Source organism: Nicotiana attenuata, unplaced genomic scaffold (assembly GCF_001879085.1).
Source record: "Nicotiana attenuata strain UT unplaced genomic scaffold, NIATTr2, whole genome shotgun sequence".
Taxonomy (NCBI): domain Eukaryota; kingdom Viridiplantae; phylum Streptophyta; class Magnoliopsida; order Solanales; family Solanaceae; genus Nicotiana; species Nicotiana attenuata.
The window spans coordinates 6,754-21,092 of NW_017677488.1; the positions used below are offsets into that span (position 1 = coordinate 6,754).

General features: G+C 37.4%; 1 protein-coding gene across 1 annotated transcript; it reads left to right on the forward strand.

Moving 5' to 3' along the window:
• Positions 1 to 5,165: 5,165 nt before the first annotated feature.
• On the forward strand, positions 5,166 to 9,467 carry LOC109221423 (biotin carboxyl carrier protein of acetyl-CoA carboxylase, chloroplastic-like). Its single transcript, XM_019385912.1, has 7 exons — positions 5,166 to 5,169; positions 7,044 to 7,096; positions 7,672 to 7,808; positions 7,905 to 8,208; positions 8,900 to 8,971; positions 9,280 to 9,345; positions 9,444 to 9,467. The coding sequence occupies exons 1-7, from the start codon at positions 5,166 to 5,168 to the stop codon at positions 9,465 to 9,467; spliced, it is 660 nt and encodes a 219-aa protein (XP_019241457.1).
• Positions 9,468 to 14,339: the final 4,872 nt, after the last annotated feature.

A 14,339-nucleotide genomic window follows, 5' to 3' on the forward strand; every position in this document is an offset into this window, starting at 1 on the left:
ACTTGTTCAAGTGGGGCTTACAAGCTGGTTGATGCAGATGGTATGAGAATCGGCCCTATCAATGGCAAGTTCTTAAAGAAGTATTATCCTTGAAGTTGTAACACTCCTTGACGCATGAGCCTAAAATGTATGTTCCTACACTCTTGGCCCCCATGAGTCTAAACTGTGTACGACCCAAAAAAGAAAAAAAAAGTCCACTAGCTTGAAAACCTCGAAAGAGGCGGCCTAGGCAAAAGTTAGGACATAAAAAAAATCACCCATTTTGAATTACACTATGACTTGATTCTCTTCACCTAGGTATATAGGCATCTTAGAGTTTCATTCTCAGTTCAATCGCATAAGTTAAAAAGATACATAATCCCCCAATCGTTTTCCGAATGAAGTACGATGGAATGTAATCCATTCAATCAGTACTTGAAAATCGAGCCGAGATACCATTCTTCTGTTAAATTTTGGATTTCATTTGATTTAAAGGGGGAAATCCGCTTTGGTAAATTGGTGTCTTCAATGAAATGATTAATATCTTTTAGGAGGCTGCCAAACATTTGCATTGAAGTTCAGGGATTCGCTATGACTTCATGTTCGCCAAACCTTCAAGTTTTTTTTGGTCCCCAAATTCTCTCTCTGCCCTAGAAAAAAGGAGGGGGGGGGGAGAAAGAGAGGCATCAGAAGAGAACACAAGTATAAGAAGGAAGATTACCTGGCACGGCGTTTCAAATTTAGTGAGACTCAAGATATTTGTTGAGAATGAAGCTCTTGAATTTCAATTTCTGGCAATTAAAAAGGCCTTCTTATCTCGATACTTCCACACCAAGATACAAAACTTTGGTGAAGTGCGCTAATTTGGAACTGTCGGCATATCAGAAACCAAAGTCGACTTCAAACTATCATCTGAAACTATCCTTAAGGCATTAAATTTTACAATTTAGATATGTTTTAGGTTTTGAAGTCTAATTTTCAAGAAATCAAACGGTTCACAATTTCGACGTTCCTACATCAAAATACAAAACTTTTGGTGAAATCGCGCAAATCTGAAATCGTCAGTGTGTTAGAATTAATATTGACTTTGAAATATTATCTGAAACTATCCTTAAGGCATTAAATTTTGCATTTTGGATGTGTTATATATTTGGAAGTTCTGTTTCCAGTAAATCAAACGGCTCATGATTTTGACGTTCCTACATCAAGATACAAAAGTTTTGGTGAAGTCGCACAAATCTGAAATCGTCGTCGTGTCAGAATTTAATATTGATTTCGAACTATTATCTGAAACTATCCTCAAGGCATTAAAATTTGCATTTTGGATATGTTATAGATTTGTAAGTTTATTTTCCAAAAAATCAAAGGTTTCGTGATTTTGACTTTTCTACACCAAGATATGATTTTTTGGTGAGACTGCACAAATCTGAAATTTTCAACGTGGTGGAATCTAAAGTTAGTTTCAAAATATTATCTGGAGGCGATTCTGAAGGTGTTTGATTCTAAGTTTTAGATATTGAAGTCTAGTTTTCGAGAAATCCAACGGTTCGTTATTTTGATTCTCCCACGACAAGATATGAATCTTTTGTTACAAGCGCTTAAAGCTAAAAATTATGCGACTAAGATAATAGCCGGACAATGTAAAGCAAAAGAGAAGAAATCTTATTTAAGATAAGATAAATATCCACTAGGTTAATCTAACATAAAGATAAAAGGGGAGATAATGCTAATATCCTAATCTAAACAGAACTTGTAGTTGATCAATTTTTGACAACTAGTCTCCAGGTTCTTCTTCTTTTCCTCCAGATTGGCCGAATCATCAACATTCAGCAAATTTACGTTGTCATATGAAGAGACCTCAGTCTCGGCAGCTGAAACTTTTGCTTGGATCTCTTCAACCTCCTTTTGAGTCGCTTCTATAACACCTTCGAGGTTCTCCCTCTCTTGTTTTAATATCTGTAACCTCTTCACAACTCTCTTTAGTTTCTTTTCACTAGAGGAAACTTTCTTGACTTTCTCGATCGCTTCAAGTTTGAACAATTCGAGACGCTCCTTAGCTTTAGAAATCAGCTCTAGCTTCTCATCTTCACTCGTCTTATCAGCCATATTGGATCGCTATTGGTCATATGATGCGGCAAGCTCAAAAAGAGAATCCAGTAAACTCTCTAATGGAGAAAGATCCAAAACATTCGTCTTCTTCATATCCTCGAAAATCTCAATGATTTGCTCCCTATAAGATGAGAGCAATTCTGCACGAGTTTTGGAGAGTCTATTGCAAATATCCTCCCGAAGTCCTAAGATGAATTCCTTTTTGCGATTGAAGACAATGCTCTTTCCTTCAAAAATAGATACTGCTGCATTTGTCATTGGTGGAACGCGAGTTATCTCATTTGGAGTTTGTCTTTTTAGGGCTTTGTCATGAGGAAGAGATGGTGCCTTTGAAGATGACTTCACTTTAGACGTAGGCCCTCCAATAGATTCATTACTCACTTGCGGCTTGTCATGTGGTGATACCATCGGATGCCCAATGGAATTTAACTGCATAAGGAAAAGGCAAAGAAAGAAAGCAATTTTTTTAGTGAAGCTATTCGTTCAAGAAAAAAAAGGAAGGAAAAAGGCGAGGTGATTGTATTTTACCTCTTTGTTACAAGCTGTATGCGTTCTTAAGGGACTATCAGCACTTGGAACCTCTACGAACTCTACTAAGTTAGGCCGTTTCCTTTTTCAATTTTGACCTTCATTGGTACTCTAGCTTGTATCTTGAGGAACTCGCTTGCTAAATGGAAGAACTGGATGGTGTTTCTCTATATCTGTTGAAGTGCACACCAACTCTTTCAAAGCTGCCTTTGAGGATTTAAGATTCCTTTTTCTTATGTTGTGTAACTAGTTTTGGGATTGGAGTAGGTGGTTCTTTGACTTTTGAGAGCATCTTTCTAACACCTTGATCTTTATCTCCTAAAGGAGTAGTAAATTTTAGCCCAACATTGTCTACCAGAGATTGTAAATTATCCTCGAGAAACTTCCCATGCGCTTTCTCCCACCAAGACATATAATTGGTGGAGAAAAACATCTCCACAAGATCTACCATTGGGAGAAAAGCGGCACGTGACATAGATCGATACAGTGTGCAAATCCTCCAAAATTTGAGTCCATCTAGAGAGGCGCTACAGATATCATTCTCCAAAAAAACGGAGAAGTTCTGGTAAAACAAATATTGACGACCAAATCGATGCGGGCTATATGGATCGATGATGAATGAGTTATCATACCTCAAAGAGAGGTAGTTAAAACGTAAGCTCGTGAAGTAATTTGACTCCAACTCTTGAGGGGCCTCGTTATTCACATAATAATAAGGACGGAAATTAGTTAACATTGTTGGTGTCCAAACTATATCCTCTCTATTGTGGATGTGCTTTCTGGCATCCTTCTTGTCAAAGTATCTCGCGGCTCCCTCTCCCGAGTATGCCACCATCAAAGGGACGACCGGGCCCTTAGCAAGTGGATAATGGATTTATAGGTAATGTGCAAGCCAGCCGTAAACATAATGGATGGGAAAACAAACTTTGACCTGATCAAGTCGGGAAGAACACGAAATCTTATTCAAATCATGATAAATACTCGCCAAAACTGGAACCGCAAGGCTAGTATTTTGCCCGCTTGCCATCATGCTTGCCATCTTAAAAGTCTTAGGACGAATGAAGTTCTCTGTCTTATAGGGAAAGACAAAAGCACATACCCAACATGATAAGAAGTCTGCTATATATGTTTTATCTTTCTGGTCATACCTCACCCTAAGCTTGGAGAATATAGCTTCTTGATCACTCGACCACCTAGTTGTCTCGGGAATAACTCCGTTAGAATTATGTTTTGACTTTAAGCGCGCGGATTTCTTTTCCTTTCGCAGTGGGGAAAGTTTATATATTAAACCTTTCTTATACCAAAAATTTGTCCACTTGCTCAAGGAGACCTTTTGGTTAACACCCGTACCTTCCTTAAGGTGATGGAAGGCAGCAAATAAATACTCGCAAGATCGAGGAATAAATCTCATATGTTTTTCGTCCAAAACGATGAGTTCTCTTGCCTCAGGTACCACTTCTTCGTACGAAAAACCCGCAATGGGTAGACCTCCAAGGATATGTAAGTCCCAAAGAGAGATAGATAGTTCCCCAACTAATGTAAGAAGCATGTTCGTCTTGGGGAACCAAGCCTCACAAAATGCTTGCAAAATGTTCGAGTTTCGATCATAAGTGAAAGTGAGGCATAGACAACATCATAAATCTTTATTTTACTCAGGGTTTGTTGGCTTCCACCAAGTATATCTTCAGCCCATTCCCAATATCCTGGAATATGACGATACTCGCCCTCGATTGTTGTTGTGTTTCTCCAACGTACTTCTCCTTGAATTATGCGACGCCCTAAGTTTGGAAGGGTGCTAGCAATGTTTATATGGCGATGGATTGACGCATAGAGAGACCATATCTTGGACAATGGATTAGAAGTAGACATGTGCTCCAAAGTCCAGTTTTCTACATGAAGCGAGTTCCTCAAAGAAGGCCTTGAGGCTGCATACCGGCCAGCTTGTGGGGTGTGAACCAAAAGCTTGGTTTGTTGTATGCCATATTCAGTCTCGATTACGAGATATCTAAGTTTGGAGTAAGGTGAGGTATAGTCTTTGAAATTTGTCATCTCTTCGGGTTGCAAAGGACAAAAAAAAGTCATCAAAGACCAAATCGAGAATATTAGAATGGGCACAAAGGTCTAAATGGATGAAATGGCCTCCGGTTTTTTGCGGTGACGGATATCCATTCCTTCACACCCTAAGAGTAATCTCTCCGATGGTCGGGCCACCTTGAGAGTAATTTCTTCGATAGTCGGGCCACCTTGAGAGTAATTTCTGCGATAGTCGGGTCAACTTAAGTGTAATCTCTCCGATAATCGGCCACCTTGAGAGTAATCTCTCCGATAATCAGGCCACCTTGAGAGTAATCTCTCCGATAATCGGGTCATCTTGAGAGTAATCTCTCCGATAGTCGGGCCACATTGAGAGTAATCCTCCGATAGTCGGGCCACCTTGAGAGTAATCTCTCTGATAGTCAATTAATATCTTAAAGTTATATTTTTGATTCTTTTTAATTAATGTCCTAAAGCATCTTTTTACGTGAAGATCAACTGGATGTTTGCAAAAAATGGGTAAAATAAAATAAAGATATTTGTTACCTAAATACTTCAAGCCTAGTCTTCAAAAGTTTAAAGATCTTGACGAGCCTTGAAGTAGGGGGCATTTGTAGGTATATAAGTTTTATCGGAGTTAAATCCAATAAAATAACACGGATCATATTTTAAATGCAAGATATATTAGGCCAAACAAATATTATGGGCTAATATTGAATTAATTAAATAAGTCAAATACATATGGGTTAAATAAATAGGTCCAAATCCATTGGGCTACAAGTAATGGGCCCACTCCATTAAGCCCAATATGTCATCTTCCTAGAGGCCCAATTCGGTGCCACATGTCAAATAAAATGGCACGCCAGATCAAACAAAAGAGCCAATAGGATCATGCCACATGTCAAAAATGACAAGGCATGCCGAGTCACATTAAAAGGCTAATGAAATCGTGCCACGTTTGCAAGTGACATGTTCAGGCCAATCAAATGTGGCCTTGTCACACTTCAATTTGATTAGTCGAAAAGAATTTGTTCTTATCATAACTCTTCCCTTCCACAACTATAAATAGGGATCTTCATATACACCAGAAGTTAACAAGAAGTAAGAGAGAGCTCGTGGATCAAACGCCATAAATTTTCTACAAGTTTCAAGCTTCAAGCAATTAAGTTCAAGAAATCAAGTTCAAGCTCAAGAAGAAGAACAAATCAAGATTCAAGGAGTACAAGTTCAAATCAAAGTTCGTGCTAGTTGAATTCAAGATCATCGTTCGTGGCAACAACCACATATTCAAGATCAAGCTCAAAGGCTCTTGAATTTATTTACTATTAGAAAGAAGAATCAAGGGATTCATAGTGATTGTACACTCATATTATTTGAAATCAAATACTACGATTGTTGAAATATTTTCGGTCTTGATTATATTTTCTCGACGTAATTTATTGTCTACAGAGGCATATATATTTTGTGTGGCTATAAATTATTGAATAAAGGTAAATTATTTCCAAATGTAAAATATAATCATCCTTTATGCACAGACTAAAAGAAAATATGTTGACATAAATTGAAACGGAGGGAGTAATATTTTATGAGTAATTGACTGATATGAATAGTATTTTATGAGTTAGGGAGTACTAATATTTTATGAGTAATTGACTGATATGAATAGTATTTTATGAATAATTAATATTGATGATAGCATTTTTGCTTTGAAAAATTAAACCGAGTAGTTTCTATAAGCAAAGAAAAAGGAGTATTGAAGACCTCCGAATTCGGTTAAAACTTAAATGTGCAGGTACAGATAACAAAATACTACAAATGAAAAAGAAATTAATAAATAATTTGGTGGGTGTATATTAGTTAAACTACCAGCCCTAAACATGGAGGAAAATGTGGAAATAAACCAATTTTCACAGCTCAACACAAAAACCTTTGTTTTTTGGTCGATTTTTATGCCTCCACCCTCATACCTCCCTAAACTCCTCGTCCCTTTCCCCCGTGTGTATCGTCTCTTGCTAGGAGTTTTTTTGATTTCCTTGTTAAATCTCATCAATTTCACCGCCCATTTTTACCTACAAAACCCTCTCAAATTCACTCTTTTCACTCTCCAAATTCATATAAATCACGATTTGTTGATTTGATTTGTTTTTTGATTGGCAATGGCTTCTTTCACTGTCCAATGTCCTAAGATTTCTTCTATATTGAATGTTTCATCACAGCCCAACACCACTCACAATCAGCCACAAGCTTCTGTTTCCTTTCGATCTGATTTGAGATCCACCTCTACATTGTTCCCTCGACTCCAGGTTATTTTCATTTTTTTGCTGCTCAACGATTGAATTTTTAAATGATTTTTGTTGAATGCATTTTGATTTTGAATGTGGGTTTTGTTTCAGGGTCTACTCGACTCCAATCTGAGGTGTTTAAGGTGTGTGCCCGACTGACTGAGGTAATTTACTTCTCTCTTCTTTTAAATGCAGTGTAGGGGGAGAATGGCCTATACCTTGATCTACTGTGTAAATCACACAATTTTGATTTTATTGCACCAAAAGTCACTAATCTATTTTTTTTAACAAAAAATCACTCCACTTTGCAAGTATCACAGAAAGTCAGTAAAGTAGTTTTGTAGCAAAAAATTCACTCAACTTTGCTAAAGTATCGGAAAGTCATTAAACAATATTTTTGTAATAAAAATTTAACAAACTTTATCTAAGTATCATATAAAATGTTATTTCCTCCTAATCAAAATATTGAGCGACTTTTCGGTTATAAAAATAGTTGGTGACTTTTGTGATACATTGGTAAAGTTTAGTGATTTTTTTGTTACAAAAAACTAATTTAATGACTTTAGGGCAATAAAGCGAAAGTTGAGTGACCACTCATGAAATTAACCCCTTGCTCTACTATTGCTTTGCGCCAAGGATTGCCATTGATGATAGTTCATGTTTGCCTGTTGAAGCTTGGAACTTAAACAAAGAGGAAATGTTGGTTTAAATTTGTTTATTTTGATTATGTAATTTTAAGGTTGTTATCCTCGAGAAGTCTACCGATTCAAAACAAGTTTCTGAGAAAAATGAAGAGGAAGTTCCAAAATCTGAGCACACAAGTGCAGATGCTTCATCCATTCAAGAATTCATGTCTCAAGCTGCCCATCTTGTTAAGTGCGTTGAACTCTTGTCATGAATATTGTTCATTTTTTTGTTTTTCTTTTGGTAGAATTTATTTTTTTCCCCATTTATTTGTATTCTTGTGTTTAGGCTTGTGGATTCGAGGGACATCGTGGAGCTGCAGCTAAAGCAGAGTGACTATGAAATTGTCATAAGGAAGAAGGAAGCAATGCCCCAACCACCCATTGCAGCGGCTCCCTATGTTACGGCGCCCCCTTCTTTTTCACAAGCACCACAATTGCCTCGTGTGAGTGCCCCTGCCCCTGCCGCTGCATCTCCGCCATCTTCCGCACCTGCACCTTCAAAGCCTAAGTCATCACATCCTCCACTCAAATGTCCCATAGCTGGTACATTTTATCGTTCTCCAGCCCCAGGGGCCCCACCTTTTGTAAAGGTAAATACACACAATGCTTTCACCTATCTCTAATGGTCACGTTGAAGTATGCTATAAGTATCTTCCTGGCGTGTTTAATGAATTAGCAAGTAGATAAAAGGACTAACAACTCCAAAGCTAGTAAATTTGCGCTATTTTCTTAAAGTTTGGGATGTAGTAGATTTGTCAAAGCAGGATCCTTGTACCTTCTTTGTGTGGATAGATGTTGCACATTTTGGCGCTCGAAAACTGGGAGAAAATTGAAACTTAAATGGATCCTACTGATTGGCTCTTACTCGGTGTCTTATTTTTTTTCACGTAAATTGAATGTAAATGGTCTACTTTCATTACAATATTACCCCATTTTCTGTCCCTTATTACAATCTCAGCAGCAGGGGTGGGGGATGTTGGTTCCTGGTACATGTGTAGTGTTCCATTATTGATAGGCAATAGAACCTCCTTGAAATTGTCAGGAAAGACAAATGAAATGGAAATTAGAAGAAAAATCTATTTGTTTTCCCTTAACTATTGTTTTCCCTGAATCACAATTTTACTTGTTTGAATATGTCACAAAACCAAGAAACCAACCAATTAAGGGGAAATTCATGCTAATATCTCCCATACTTTTGTGGTAGCCTGCTCATTTACCTTTTTACTTTCTATGTTCTTGCCTTCTTGGTCATGCAGTTGTCTCATAAACTGATAATCCCAGGTAGGAGACAAGGTCCAGAAAGGACAAGTAATTTGTATCATTGAGGCCATGAAATTGATGAATGAGATCGAGGTTAGTTCAGGCTCAATATTCAACTTTAATACTTTCCATATAATATTATTTTTTAAAGGTGACCTTAAAATATATCAGTATTTTACAATTTGACGTTTACCTGCAAAAGACCCTTAATTATAAGTTGTTGAATTTTAATGTCTGGAATTGAAAGTAATATTGAATTGTCTTGTGAAATTCTTATGAGTTATGTGTAGTGAAGTTGCTTGGGCCGCTCTTTTGTAACTGAGACTATCACAATTCATACGAGATTTTAAATTCCTTTTCCATGCCTTCCTCTCATCATATCTTCTGAATTCCTTTATTAGGCTGATCAATCTGGAACTGTAGTGGAGGTAGTAGCAGATGACGGTAAGCCTGTTAGTGTGGACACGGTATGTATAGCTCTCTCTCTCGGTTCGTATACATATAATTAGCTTAGAACTTGGCATAGCCGTAGATATAGTATCTGATTTCCTATCTTTTCTTGCAGTCGCTGTTCATCATTGAACCATGAGGAAGAGGGTGCAGCCTTGTTATCTGCTGTTAACATAGGTGGAGTCAAATATTGAGATATTTAAGTGTAGTTCAGCTGTACCATCATATTTATAGATTGTATTTGGAGTTCAACTTGTTATGCTTATAATTTTTTGGAAACAATGCAACAATCTTTATAATGTTGTGGTTTCTTTTCTCCCGTATATCGTCACCTTGCTCTCTTTTTTGAGTGTGCATATGTGCGTCACTGGAAGTTGTTTAAAGCATCTATTTCCCACTCAAATTTTTCACATTTACCGCAGTTGCTTAAAACTTTAAAGGGAACATATGCTGGTATAACTCTCTAAAGCATACTTCATTAAGAAGGAAAAGAAAGTCAGCTTAATTATAATATCTTCTCCAACGTGTTGATGCAACTGAAAGCAATTCTCTTGTTCAGAGTAAAGGTGTTATGATCATAACAATTTATCTAAGTTTTATTTTGTTTCCGTTTGTTGGTTTGAGATCCCCTAATGCTTAAGAGATGATAGTAAAATGAGGTATTGTAGGTGTGAAAGCTAGTTATGTTTGCTGCTCTAACGGGAAACATATGGTTGTTGATGTTTTACCTCACTTTTGAGTTTTTAACACACGTTTCTATCGTGCCCATTAATTTTTTCTTTAAGGGTGTATATGGTACGGTGGAAGTTATTTTTCATAAAAAATATTTATCATTCCGAGAAAATATTTTTTGATGTTTGGTTGGTGAGTGAAAATATTTTATAATATACTCCCTCCGGTCCATAATAAGTGACATTGGCCTTTGACACTGTTTCGCCAAAGAAATAAATTTTTGGATAATATTAGAATTTGAGATGAAAAATCGGGTTAATGATAATCAAGAGACCAAAATAATAATAGGCTTTCTGAGAATAATAATAAAGCAGTAAGCAAAAGTTCTTATTTCAGTATGAGGTAAGTCATGTCCTTTTTCCAATACAATTTCCTCCTTTTATAGTTGATTCTAGGTAAAGGAAATAAATCTAAGCTTTAATGAGACAATTATGGACAATAAATGACATTAAATAAGCCGTTACACAATCATTCCTATTAAATACCAATTTTCTAACGTATCAGGTATTTAATACTGAACTTGGACTCCTTTTTGTCTTCAGATTCATGTCTTCAATGCCTTTCGACCCGCTGGCTTTAAATGACTTCGAATTGGTACGAGACTCGTGTCTAAACTGCTTCTCGTGCCTATTTCATTTATTCTTCCCGTACCTGTCATTTCCCGTACCTTTTTCCCAACTGTTACGCTTTGACCACTTGTCCAGTCCACGTGTCATGCCACGTCATCTTCAATATAAATTCAACTTTTTTCCCAATACAGATAGTCCCCCCACTTTCCATTTATTTATCAATTAAATAATTAGGAAGTGGACCTTCGTAAAAAAGGAAATTTTGCCATAATCAATGCGTATGACAATATTGTCGTCTCAATTGTCTTTTCCATTTAATGTTTTGTCCATGTGTCACCTTCTGATTGATTCTGCTATTTTGCTACCCTTTTTCTAAAGCTTCGTTAATCCCACTATTCACGAAGTGATAGTTGCCTTTATTATAGGCTTTCCATCATTACTCTTCTAAGTTTGACGGTTGCCATCATATACATACTTAACCTTTTCTTCCTTTGTCCTCTTCTCCATAAATCTTTAGCTAACGTTTCCCTTCTTACTTTTGTCTCTCCTTCGATTCATCTTTGCTCACATGGCGTTACCAAACCCGTAACCTCCTAAAAAGGAGGTTCCAATTTTAGACACACATTCCCCAATGCTCCCTGTTATGACATAGAAGAGACAGAGAGGGCAGGACTTCCGTACTACGGCGTTAGAATGCTATCGAGGCGGTTCTTCTGGCTCTTCTTTTGGAGTTCTATTCTGAAAACTCACCTTCTTCTAAAGGTAAAGAATTTCTGATTCTTCTAGGGAACCTTTAGTTGATTGAAATGCGGTCACAATGATTTCATGCTCTTTGTAAGTGATAGACAATCTCTTAAAGCAAGTATTGTTAGTTTAGAAAAAACTGATACTTATCCTACATTAAGTGACCTGGAACTTACATCCCTCCAATCAGAGACGTGTAACTGGAAAATTAGCTTTCGATTGTTCAATTCCTTCATATAATCAAAGATTTCTTCTTTATAGGATCGGGTCTCTTTTGTTTATACTATACCTTGTTACTTTGGCGTTTTAATTCCCCCAATTGACCAGTCATCCTCGATTTTTGTCGTTTCTTGTATATTTTTTGGCCCAAGGTGGCCCTTTAGTATGGAGACAGTGGCTTGTTTGAGATTCTTTCTACCAAAGACCACTGGTTGATTTACCTTTTCCACCTTATCCATTTATAATGCTATTTAATACGTCATGGAGTGTTTACCTTAACGAGAAGAAGCAAGAAGGTTTTGGTGAGGCACGGAAGGATGACAATGATCGTGGTGTACGCCCGTTACGTTGCTGTGCGTACGGTGGATTACTGGTGAAAGAAATAATTCCCTTCCCTAGAAGGTGGAATTTTGCACGTAAGTTTTTTTTTTTTTTTAAAACTGTATTGTTTGGAGAAGTTTCGATTCTTTTTTCTTGACTTAGTTTCTTTTTGGTTTTTTGTACACATGGGAGATGTGGAACCTGTTTCCAACTTTCGTGGTGTGGGTAGATTCAATTTTTGAAGATTGCTCCTAAGGACAAAGAACTTGGAAATATCTTCTGCTTTTACATTGGCTGTAGAGTTTAAACGCATGGACGTTTTTTTTTTACAACACTTTTTTTTTGCACATTTAAGTATTTTTTCCTTATTGTTTGAATTGTGTATATCCATCTTTTTAATCAAGATTTGGTAACAAAGGAATGACAGCTGGATGGTTTTGCTAAGGCCCATCGGCATGTCTGGTAATGCTGCACTTGAATTGGACAGGCATCGCAACTTACTTCAAACAAGGAAACTCTAGGAGAAGGTTCAAGATGAGAAGGGAGGAAGTCTCTTGTTAATAGTAGGCCAGAATTAGGAGACGAGTATTAACGATGATGAGATTAAGATACTCCTGCTCACTTCGACCACCGAGCCTGTTTTGATTCCTTAACGAGGATATACGTGCCAAGAGACACAAATGAATCAACTCAAAGCTCTCTTTACTGAGTGGTTTTGAGAGTGGACGGGTACTCGCGACCCTGTTTTTTGATAAAGTATCCTCTTTCTTCATTCGCACACTACTTTCAGTCTCATTCTTTGCACCCTGTATGGTGTTTCCTTGTCAGCATTGACACTTCTGCTCTTTCACCAGTCTGTCTTTCTACCTCCAATTCTATGCTATACTTTTACCATTCCTGCTTTCAACCTCCCAGCGACTCCTGCCGGTGTTCACCTTTTCTACTACTCCCCGTTCCGCTGTTCCATCTTCATCCATCCCACATGATAGAAGCAAGTATCTTAGCATTTAATACGAACATGACTTATGAGGAAGTGTACACTCCCTCGAAATCCCTGCTAATCAAAGCTTTTAAGAAAATCTGAGAGAGCTGACACTTTGGCTCGACCTCTTATTGAGAGATGAAGAAGAATAAGATGCAAGCTCATAGTGTTAACTTATTGATGCAGATGACATAGTTATTCAACTTGAAAGGTAATTTATCTTACTTTTGATATGCTTTCCTTCTTTTTCTTTTTAAAGTTCACTTCTTATGCTTTATAACCGTAGGCTAATCTTATTGAATGATCTAGATGGGACGAGTCTTCTACATTGGAGAAAAAGGAGCGAGAGTCTACAAAGGCTCTATCTGAAGCTAGGAAAATAGCTGAAGATGCCTTATTTGAAGCAGCAAACTGGAAAGAACAATTTGAGAGTGCCCAAGTGACTATAGAGGAATTGCAAGAGAACAAGGCTCACTTGGAGCAACAAAATCGTGGCTTAACTTCTGAGTTGGGAATTATGAATGCTTCTTGGGGTCAGAGTAAAAGGGATAAAGAACTTCTGGAATGCTCTCTATCTAAAGCCAATGAGGAGATTAAAGAACTTAAGGCACTCATGGAGAAGAAAGAAGAATACGCAAGGGAGTTAGCTCAAAACTTAACTCATGCTCAAAATGACTTAAGGATTTCTTCTGACAAAATTCGTGCCTTGGAAAGTTCCCATGCCTCTCTTGAAGCTTCCTTAGATTCTCACTTAGCCGAGCACCAAATAATGAAAAATGACCTTGCTATGTGGGAAGAAGAATATAAGGCTTTGGAGAAGGAATATAATGCTCTTGAAGAAAATTTCAACATAGACGTGAGTTGGGCTTTTCTAAATTCTCGACGTGATGCTTTGATGGAGGCTACACAAGAAAACTTTGACTTGCAATCTGAGTTGGCCAAAGTCATAGACACTATCGAAAAAGGTCAACAACCTGCTGATACTCCTTCTCCGGCACTTGGAAATATTGACACCCCCTCTCCAGCACTTGAAGCTCCTGGAACAGAAGAGTGTTTGAACTCCGAAGCAGTCACTGAGGTACTTGAAGTTATAACTCCAGCTTCCGAAGTTGAAACTTCTATGACACAGTCTATGGAAATTGAAGTTCCTGTGACTGTTACTTCCCTCGTTGATGTTATCTCTCCAAGCTCAACTGAAATCGCTTCTATTGCTGTTTCGTCAGAAGTTGTAACCGCACCTGTTATTGCTTCAGAAAGTGATGTTACAACTTTTAATGATTGTTAATGTTATCCCTTGGCAATTTTGAAGGGATCTTTTGGTGAAGTCCCCAGTTACCATAATGGGGCACTTGTAAGATAAATATTTTGGTGACTAAGTTTTTCCTCAGTCTTTTTATGTTAAGAAGTTTTATGAGTACTTCTTTATATTCTATTCTTGCCTTCT